Source organism: Sinocyclocheilus grahami, unplaced genomic scaffold (assembly GCF_001515645.1).
Source record: "Sinocyclocheilus grahami isolate Dianchi unplaced genomic scaffold, SAMN03320097.WGS_v1.1 scaffold126.1, whole genome shotgun sequence".
Lineage (NCBI taxonomy): Eukaryota > Metazoa > Chordata > Actinopteri > Cypriniformes > Cyprinidae > Sinocyclocheilus > Sinocyclocheilus grahami.
This window is the reverse complement of record NW_015505305.1, coordinates 2180487-2191903: the sequence shown is the minus strand read 5'-3', so window position 1 is coordinate 2191903 and position 11417 is coordinate 2180487. Positions and strand designations below refer to the sequence as shown.

Below are 11417 nucleotides of genomic sequence, written 5' to 3'. Positions count from 1 at the left end.
ACTTAATTTATTAATTTGTATACAATAATAGGGCCCTATGAAATTTAAATTTTATTTACTTATTTTTTATAGAAATTCTGTGTTGTGTATTTTCATTTTTCTGGTAATCAAATGAAGGCGAAAACATTAATATATATTTTTCTAAAAATTAAACAAACCCTTTCATTTTTGTACATTCAAAATGCTACACAACAGAAGTTTACTGTGTCACGAGCAATGTCACGGAATTCGTCAAATATTGAATGAATAAATCAAATGCAATTCAGTACACTTCAATCAAACCGCGATATGGACTAGTGTATGTGAATATTAAATGGCAAAAATACTACAGATGACAACCGCGAGCGTTGTGCGTGCTTCAATAGCAAACTAGCAAACGAAACGCGCGTCTGCGCCGTTCATTCCGTCACATTCCGCGTTACACAGTAAATTCCGTTTTTATGAATAGATTCCGGGATTCCGTCCCCATTTTCTACATCGCCCTACTTTTCTAAGAAGCACGTTCAACGCGGACGCACAGATGGTTGTCGTGGTAATTAACACCACAGCAACCACTTGTGCGTCTGCACTGAACACGCATCTCGCATATACAAAAAAAAAAAAAGCATTTTAGGGGGCCCAAGGCGGTCGCCTACCTTTGCCTAATGGTTAATGCTCTCGCTCTCTGTATATATATTGATTATATATTAAACTATTTGACATCAAGGATAACAGAATATTGACAAAAAAATAAATAAAAAAGGAAATGTCCCTATAAAGAAAACGGAGTTCCTTTGATTTTTGTTAATTTAGTTTTATCTGTAAGACCAAATATATTTTCAATCGATTTACTGATAATTTGTGTTATCTATGTAATTAATAATATTACAGTAATTGACATAACACAGAATATTTTTTAAATAAAATATATTATTCAAAATACCATACAATATATTAACTATATTTGCCTATTATTTATATTTAACTAATTTACATAAAATATTTTATGACAAAAAGTCCCCATAAAAGGTAAAAATATACAAGAAAATTAATTTAAATAGTGCCCATTAGTGCAATGCATACACCACTTAATTTTTTTTTTCAGAAAATCTAAAAATCTAGTAACTACTACAACAGCACTTGAGCTAAATAAGGACTGTGTGTGTTTAACTGGTCAACGACCTGACTCTAATGTCATGTGATTCCTCATTTCATGTTCAAAATGACCAATGCACCACGTGTGCACATTAAAGATTAGAGGTATTGTTTTAACCAGCGTCACTGCGTACTGGTCATCTCCCTGAGCAGCTATAAATACTCCTCTTCTTAAATAGCTCCTTTAGCCTGTGTGTCTGTACTCAGCTGATTTGCACTGATGTGAGTCAAGTGTTTGTCTGCTTTACAGGACCTCAGTGAAACCATGTGATGCACTTTCACGCCAGCATAACTCACTGAGCACAACACCACACTCGATTTTTAATACTGACTAAATTTATGTAGGCCTGACCCATTAACCTATCACAGGCAGGGCTCAACATTACGCCATGGCATGTCATTCACTTGTCTGAGTAAAAAAAAAAGTTACTTGTCTGGCGGAAAAAAGCTTTTTCTTTTTTTGGTGTAAATATAATCTGAAGCAATAGTATATGGTTTTACTTTAATCAGCATATATGTGATACTTGCCTTAAATGGATTTCTAGGACACTTTTTAACTTTAGGAAGGGCAATAGTTGTTACCATACCACCCCTTTGCGGCCACTATGCACCCTCGATGCGCACTTTTGCCGAGCCCGCACTGAGGCGAGCTCTGCGGCAGACTTCTACCCGACAGTCAAAGCGGTATTACATCACAAAAGTGTGGAGTCAGAGGAAGACTGCGAGGGTTTAGCGATTTGGGACAGGGCCTTTATGAATGGCTCACTGAATCATTGACTCACCTGATTCATTCAAAAACGCTGAAACATTCAGTAACGAAACACTATTGTGTGTTGCTCGGAGATGTGCGACTGTTCTGCTGTGGCTTTGCTTAGAACTATTTCGTTTGCGAAATGGAGCAAAAACGGTCAAAAATCTGTCTAAAATGTAAATTAGATAATCCAATAAATAACCCAATAATCCACTGCATAGTTAATACATGCAAGCATTATTGTTAGGTTACATTGATTCGGAACAAGATCAATAATGTTCCAGCATTGTACGAACAACCTTTTTGGCTAATGATGTGATTGAGCTGAACTAAAATCCCTCATTGTTCTCGTCTATGGGGAGCCTGTGACTTACAGCTGATTTTAATTGTTAATTCTCGCATACCGACTCAGACCGACTGCCTCTCCCTCGAAAACTCCCTTAAAGTTAATCAAATTTATGTTATTAGATTGCATTAAATGGAACAGACATGAATTAAATGAATTACATTGGTGAAAGTATTTTTATTCAGCAAAGACCTCATGCTCAAGTCTGACTGGATGAGCATTAGGTGTGAACGGCTCAGAATGACTCCAAGCTTGAGTCGAAGAAATGAATACAGCTGATATCCTTCACAGCCAAACCATTTCATGCCATCCTGACCCATTACACACCTCAGAATGTATATTGAATGAACTGTAGGCCAAATAAAACCACTGCCCGGACACAAACAACCACTGTGAAATATAGCAGATTCCAACTCAAGCATACCACATTTAGAGCAGTGCTGTGAACGCAGGCATAGTCCTGACCCATTTTCACTACACTGCGCTATGGTCTGGTTTTCACTGTAAGAATTAAACTTTCTTTGTTTCTTACTAAAGCTAAAATGTCCTTCAGTCAAAAGCAGTGAGTAATTTTCTCTTTGTCTTTTGTTGTTTTGTTGCAAGGCACCGAACACCCAACTGCTCCCCGGGCACTGCAGCAAAAAAATTAATAAAAAATGGCTGCCCACAGCTCCGGGTGTGTGTTTACGGTGTGTGTGTGTGTGTGAGAGAGATTGTTCACTATTTACTACTGTGTGTGTGCACTTGGATGGCACAAATTCTGAGTATGGGTCACCATACTTGGCCACACGTCACTTTCACTTCACTTCACTTCACTTGCTTGTCCATGTTCTGTTCCGTCTCTGAGCGCACGTTCCTCCTGAGGAACAGTGCAAGTTCTCTTTTGCGCTTTTAAAAACATGAATAAATCTAATCAACTTGAATATATCAAGCCCATCCCATTTTGCAAAAGTCACGTTACATGAATTTACTGATTTGCACGTGAAATTGGTCTTTTATGGAGGCGCGAAAATGCACCACTGGAAAGGGGGTGGAATAATCGTTTTATCTTGATTACTGTATTTTCATAATCATTGGAGGACAAAATCAAAACTGTATTTCGATGAATTGCAGAGCTCTACTGCATTGTAAATAAGCAAATGTACACCGCAATACGTCCATCAATTTAAACATCATGATATAGTGATAGCGGTATAGCACTACAAAGTTAGTTTCTGCCGAGCAAACCACAAATTTACAGGACCTCTATAGAAGAAAAGGGGAAGATCCTTTTAAATGCATGACCACATGTGGCTCGCCATGTGTCCTGGCTTCCCAAATTGTGTCAGCCAAGCCACTGATTATGTGGGTTAGACTTGGGTCATGTGCAGAAATTCAGAGAAACTAACAAACGATTGGTGCAAGATACAAAATGACGCACTTTTCCCAGAAGCATAAAATATGCAGTTAACAAGCCATTAAATGATACAGTATGTAGGACAGACACTCTTGCGTTTAATTCCTGAGCACAAAGTCTAACACTACTTCCTTAATCGTTTTATCTTGATTACTGTATTTTCGTAATCATTGGAGGACAATCAAAACTGTATTTCGATGAATTGCAGAGCTCTACTGCATTGTAAATAAGCAAATGTACACCGCAATACGTCCATCAATTTAAACATCATGATATAGTGATAGCGGTATAGCACTACAAAGTTAGTTTCTGCCGAGCAAACCACAAATTTACAGGACCTCTATAGAAGAAAAGGGGAAGATCCTTTTAAATGCATGACCACATGTGGCTCGCCATGTGTCCTGGCTTCCCAAATTGTGTCAGCCAAGCCACTGATTATGTGGGTTAGACTTGGGTCATGTGCAGAAATTCAGAGAAACTAACAAACGATTGGTGCAAGATACAAAATGACGCACTTTTCCCAGAAGCATAAAATATGCAGTTAACAAGCCATTAAATGATACAGTATGTAGGACAGACACTCTTGCGTTTAATTCCTGAGCACAAAGTCTAACACTACTTCCTTAAAGCCAACACTCAACAATCTTACAACTCTCGCTTAAAAGTTACTGCTCCGAAGTCAGACACGTTAATAAATCATGAAGGTACTTGTGTGTAAAAAGCACTCGGTTGTTTGTATATCCTACTGCAGATATATGAGAACAAACTGCAGAGTTCAGATTTCTCGTATGCAATTAAGCTTATCATAGCTTAATTGCATGATTTAAAAGCGAAATGTTCAGCGAGTGTAACAACACTTAAATTATTAATCTACAAAAGCTTCTTTAGCAGATGTTTTTTCAACTGTACAGTATATGATGAATAAATCTGGAGCTATTGCACAATATCGTACAAAACTCTCACACTAGCTGTGGAACTTCTCTATCGCATGAGGTGACACGACTTTAATTCTTGAATGGAGTAATCTCCTGCAGACTTGAGAAATCAACGATTACTCATGCTCCAAAACACACATAACTCTTTTTTTATTTATTTATTTTTTTTTTACAAGGAAAACTTTATTCTTTTTCCTTTTAATACAAAACCTTATGGTTTTTATTATTGCATATTGTGCATTTCCCTATGGTGCCATGCACAGAAAATGATTACGTTAATTCCATCCAAAATAGCTCTCTTCTGGAATATTTTATAAAGATCTATGAATACTATATTCAACATAGGGATGCCCAGAAGGCATCTGCAGAAAATTTCTGTGCTGCATTCAAGGGAAAATTAACAGCAATGGATTTAAACATACTCTTGTTGAAGGCTGAAAGAATAATTAAACTAGCCAAAATATTTAATAACCATAAACAAAAGAAGTTGGAGATGTGTAGATCTTCCAAATCTTGTGGCAAGACTACTACTGGTTCCCCTACACCGTTCCCACTGGCAATAAAAGAGCAACTATCAGAACATGGAGGAACATGAGGTAGATGTGTAAATGCTCCACTATACATAACGGGAACTCATCATACCTCTCTCACCACTTCCCTGTTCTCTGCCAAAGGGCAATGAATGAGCATGACACAGCAGCCATGATAGTAAAGAAACCTGAGTACAGTGCAACACTTTCCAGAATCCAAAGCTCACCACATCACTAGGGAGGAAAAACAGTAACAGAGGATGCCAGGGCTTTATTAACTTGGATATGAGGATTCACAAGGAGCCCTTGATCACTATGAATTCACTTACTGATAGTATGTTTAATTAAAAAATAAAAGCCAAAAATCATTGCATGGTGGCTTAAGAATGCTGACAGTCGCGTTGTTCAATGCTGAACCCGAAATCACGGGTGGGTCATGTATACTAGTCTGAAAATGATTCCTTTTGAGGCTTGGCCTGTTAATTGTGCTCATTAAATCATTAAATAAGTCAACAAATATTCCATACATGCATGTCTTTGGGAGAATCACACGAAATCGCTGATTCAAAATATTAACAAGGTGTTGCATAGTGTTTATCACAGTTTTGTTGCAAACCTTTGTACCTTTTCTCCTTAAGGGGTGCATATCATTACCTTAAAGGGATAGTTCAACATTAAAGGCCTATTCTTTCACACCAAGAATGATAACTATAATTATATTAGCATCTACACCAACACACAATAACATTCTGTTTATTATAAGCATTCACCACAGTTTTGTTGACTGCCTCTTTTAATTCTTGAGTTCTTTAAAAGCAGGATGGATTCTGATTGGCTGTCAATGTTTTTAAGCATTCAGCTGGAAAATATTATTCTGAAAGGGATTCCAATGATATTGTTCCTCTGTGGCATAATCGTTAAAGTTATGGTGAGAACCCCGCTACTCTCTTCAATTTAGAATGATTTTTAGAACTTTATCTTTATAGTTATAATTATTGTTTTTGGTGTGAACAGGCCTTTACTCCCCCTCATGATGTTCCAAACCGGTATAACTTTCTTTCTTCTGTAGAACACAAAATAAAAAAATTTGAAAGATTTAAAAATTGTCTTGTATTTCTGTCTCTACAATAAAAGTTAATGGGTTCCAATGTTGTTTTGAACCTCATTGACTTCCACTGTATAGACCAAAAAACATGGAAATATTCCTCAAATTCTTATCTTCAACATAATTCGACAGAAGAAAGAAAGTTGTACAGGTTTGGAACATGAAAGTGTGTAAATAAGAAGAGAATTTTCATTTTTGGGTATCCCTTTAAGGTACTAATATATACAATCTTTAGGGGCTGATAATGTACAAAGTTGTTTGCACATATTTTCCAAACAATTTTTCCTCGCTTTTTAATTTAGAGCAGAGCATGGCTCATTTGTCAGATTGCTTTTTAGATCATATCATTCCTGCAGTCCTGTTTATGACATTGATTTATGTTTTGAAATAGTTGGTACACACAGCTGGCCCTCGGTCATTAATAACCGTTAGCGTTTATATTTATGCAGAAACTAACTAAACCTTTTCCTAACACTCTGATGGGTCTGTACACGGATGGCTTTAGTCACTAAAGAATGTAACCAAATGTGCTGTGCGATGTGCTTAAAACCTATATTGTGCTGTTTACATTTTCAACACATATGTCCGTTGAGACACATGTGTGACTGTCTCACACTGGTGTTTTGTCAAAGATGCTCCACTTTTGATGAGTTCGTCACGGGAGAGTGGATAGAACAGAATGGATCATAAGAGGATTATACATCTGTTAGTGCTTCAGTCAATAAGAAGTTGTTTTTAGTTGGTTAATGTAAATCACAAATGGTTGTAATCCATTGTCAATGATAGGCTCTGATCTGTTTTGTATGACACAACATTTGAGATTACAGTGATGACTCTGCAGTTCTGAACATCTCATTCCACAATAGTGTGGCATTCTTCAAAAATGTCTGTCATCCTGTTTTATCATCAGTGCAATGTAAGAAAACGACACCAGCAACTATTTTTTGGACTGAAATGCTAAAAACAGCTTTGGCTGCAGCTGCCCAGTTATTGACAGTGATATGCTTATGGGTGTCAAGGGAGGCCGTCTGTTTAAAAAACAAACGTACAAACTAATTCAACTCTATTTCAAGAACATAGCACATAACATGATGTTAACCGGTACAACCTTATGCGAGAAACATTTGTTTTGGCCCTTTGAACTAAATAGACAGAAAATCAGTTTGTCCAGTATTATTCACATTTTTATACTTAAAGGTCATGATGAAAGGGAAGTAGCAACCAACCTTTTCTTCCGTATTGTGACGTACATCCAATTGAAAAGGATTATCGAAAACGAAAGAAAATGTACGGCTGGGACTTGGTTCACCAGAAGATCAAGTTGACATTTTTATTCATGTCAAAAAAATTCTAAAATATGAAACATGCATGCTTAAAACTTTACAATAAGATCAATAACATGCATTTAGAAAATAGATAGGGTAGATTTTTATTTTTAATGTCTACTTTAAATGCTATACCAAATGCAAAGCATTTTAACTTTAGCATTTAGACCAAACTGAATCTCAAAAACATTTTTGTTTTCCTTTTGGAAACGATTCACTGAATTCAAATGAACACTTACTTTACACAAATATTTACTTAATATTCACTCAAATATCTGAAAATAGAAAATGTGCATTGTTTAATACTTATTGACAGGCAATCTAGTACAGTTAATGCTGATACTGACAATTTAAAAGCAGTTTCCGTTGCACTGTAATGTCATAATGAAATGATATGCATATTAAAAAGAGCGTTCCTCATATGAAACAATGTAGCAAAAACCACATCGGTGAAGAGAAACATAACGGACAGCTCTAGGAGAGAAGGAAGCATCAAGAGGGAAATGAAATTCAGCTTTTAACTCTTCATGATCTCTGAGCAGCGGAGAAGAGGAAAAACATGCAACGAGAAACATTTGTTTTGGCCCTTTGAACTAAATAGACAGAAAATCAGTTTGTCCAGTATTATTCACATTTTTATACTTAAAGGTCATGATGAAAGGGAAGTAGCAACCAACCTTTTCTTCCGTATTGTGACGTACATCCAATTGAAAAGGATTATCGAAAACGAAAGAAAATGTACGGCTGGGACTTGGTTCACCAGAAGATCAAGTTGACATTTTTATTAAAATTATCATGTCAAAAAAATTCTAAAATATGAAACATGCATGCTTAAAACTTTACAATAAGATCAATAACATGCATTTAGAAAATAGATAGGGTAGATTTTTATTTTTAATGTCGACTTTAAATGCTATACCAAATGCAAAGCATTTTAACTTTAGCATTTAGACCAAACTGAATCTCAAAAACATTTTTGTTTTCCTTTTGGAAACGATTCACTGAATTCAAATGAACACTTACTTTACACAAATATTTACTTAATATTCACTCAAATATCTGAAAATAGAAAATGTGCATTGTTTAATACTTATTGACAGGCAATCTAGTACAGTTAATGCTGATACTGACAATTTAAAAGCAGTTTCCGTTGCACTGTAATGTCATAATGAAATGATATGCATATTAAAAAGAGCGTTCCTCATATGAAACAATGTAGCAAAAACCACATCGGTGAAGAGAAACATAACGGACAGCTCTAGGAGAGAAGGAAGCATCAAGAGGGAAATGAAATTCAGCTTTTAACTCTTCATGATCTCTGAGCAGCGGAGAAGAGGAAAAACATGCAAACGTGTCCACATCTTGAAATCATCAGATCTTCTTTCAATGTAGTTCTAATAGTGCGACGGATGCATGATGCAAACACGATCAATGTTTTTCAGTTTCATTAATGTTTTATATGACACATCGATAGCACACTCAGGCCAAGATCTGGCTTAAAATAACCTGACTTTCCACAAATCTGTTGTACTCACCCATTTATGAACTTGTTTACGCGGCGTGTTTGTGTAGGATGTTTTTCAATGAAGAGAAAAATCCGCTACTTTCGGGAAATGCAGCCCCGGGTCGGAAATACTGCAAATGATCACTTAAAATAAAAGTGGAGCGCGGCGTCTAAGCATATTTCTTACAGATTATTCTGTCCCTCATTAAAAAGAGCAAAAAAAAGGGCAGGGGCAACTATGCAGAGGGGGAAGAGATGGTGTGGATGTTGCCCCAGCCGTACGGCGCTTCTCTACAGTTTTGCCTCCGTCGCTTTACGAACTCCAGCTTGCCGTCACTGCGCTCATGAACCGAAAGTTCTCGCGAGAACTGGAGGGATGCGCCGTAATGATCGAGGCCATCGAACGGGATTTTCCGCTGCTTTACAAATAGGCTACATACCTGGGGCAAATCGCAGGTAATTGTTTCTACATTTCTGCAACTTCTACATATATATATATAAAATGTCTGAGGACATATAGACTGATTTTAGGTTAAGGTTTCCTCGATACTGCTCATTATAGAGCTTAATCCCTGAAGTGTAACACATTTGGTTGCTTTTGAATGACTTTAAAGTGTTTGAAAAGAATGTAAACTGTTGGGAGACTTGGCAGTGTTTTGTTTAAACGTCTAAAACTGTAATATACCCAAATTTGTATACTAAATCTACTACTTATTTCGAAACTGTGTAATGTCAAGTAGAGGGTTGTTGTTACAACCTGTAGCCTAACACTTATAGGAAACATGGTCACTTTGATATGAAGTTATACTTCTCCTAAATAAAATGTTGTGTTATATGAACACTGTGGCTGATTGGACCTAGCCATGTTAAACCAATAATTACAGGTATATTATAGCGCATGGATTCATCGGTATAAAATACAAATGAGATCTAGAGTTCTATTGTTAAAACAAATAATCCCAAATCCCCATTTGTTAACCTGTGTGCACTTGTAAATATCCTGTTATACTGTTTCCATTAGCCACTGCTGCCACCATGTGGCTAGTCTAGGATACAACTGCCGGTTTGAAATAATTTAATTAATATTCAAATATATATATATAAAATGTCTGTACTTCTTGTGTTATATTCTGCTTGGCTTAAGTCAGTGAACTTGAACTGGCCTTTCCCCTGTTGTGTTTTAGTGGGGCTTATCTGAGTGGATCCAAGCTCTATTATAGCACTATTAATGCTGGGATGACTACTAATCACATAAACACACAGAGACAGGGGAATGTGCTTTAGACAGCAGAAAGTGCAGTCAGCTGCTGTGGACTAATGGTGTGGAAACCAAGAGAGAACAGAGACACATGATAGCAACAGAACACAAACAGCACAGAGACAGACTGCAGGTGAAAGCATTGAAAGAGGAAGAAAAAGTCTGCCAGAGAATGCTTTAGGCATCAACATGCCTTTTTTTCTTGGCTGTTTATCTGATAGAGTCCAACAGTCTTCTCAATATCAAAGATTTCGGATTTGTAGTATTATTCCATTACATCGCTTGCTCACCAATGGCTCCTCTGCAGTGAATGGGTGCCGTCAGAATGAGAGTTCAAACAGCTGATAAAAACCATCACAATAATCCACACGACTCCAGTCCATCAATTAACATCTTGTGAAGTGAAAAGCTGCTTGTTTGTAATAAACAAATCCATCAAGATGTTTTTAATTTCAAACAAGTCCTCTTTCCATAATATTGCAATGAAATAGTCTTCACGTCTGAACCAGGAGAGAAATATGCACAGATCTACGGAAAGGGTCTAAAACAGTTCTAAACAAATATGTCAGTGGATTTTGATGTGAGAGGATAACAGGGGATTGACTTTTTCATTAGATAAAGCATTAATATGAATTTGGCCAGAGGCGAAAGTTGTTTCTTACAAAGCGTTTAACTTCACAAGACGTTAATTGATGGACTGGATTACTTTTTATTATTGTGACGATTTTATCAACTGTTTGGCTCTCATTCATTGCAGAGGATCCATTGGGGAGCAAGTTAATGTAATGCTAAGTTTACCCAAATCTCTTCTGATGAAGAAACAAGCTCATTTACATCTTGTATGGCCTTTTTTTATTTATTTTTATTTTGAGTTCTAAAAAAATCTATATCTACTGTTATACTGAAATGACTGCAAGATCAGACCTTAAACTTATTTTATTTTAGATAGTTGCCAAGGCAACCTTTCTTATTATGAATAAAAATGACAAAACAGGCAACAAAATTACTAAAACTTTAACTAAAATTAAAACGAAAACTTTCAAAATATAAATATATAAAATAAAACTAACTCAAAGTAATAAAAAAAAATATATATATAACAGTGTATTTTAGTTACCTGAACACGTCTTCGT

The 11417-nt window shown here is 36.2% G+C and overlaps 1 protein-coding gene across 1 annotated transcript in view; it reads right to left on the bottom strand.

The window, feature by feature from the left end:
• Positions 1–9433, bottom strand: part of LOC107590295 (SH3 domain-containing kinase-binding protein 1-like) — a 66611-nt gene extending 57178 nt beyond the window's left edge. Inside the window, exon 1 of the mRNA XM_016279005.1 lies at positions 9058–9433. Coding sequence (XP_016134491.1) covers positions 9058–9061 — 4 coding nt within the window. The 5' untranslated portion in view covers positions 9062–9433. The remainder of the gene's footprint in view (positions 1–9057) is intronic.
• Positions 9434–11417: the final 1984 nt, after the last annotated feature.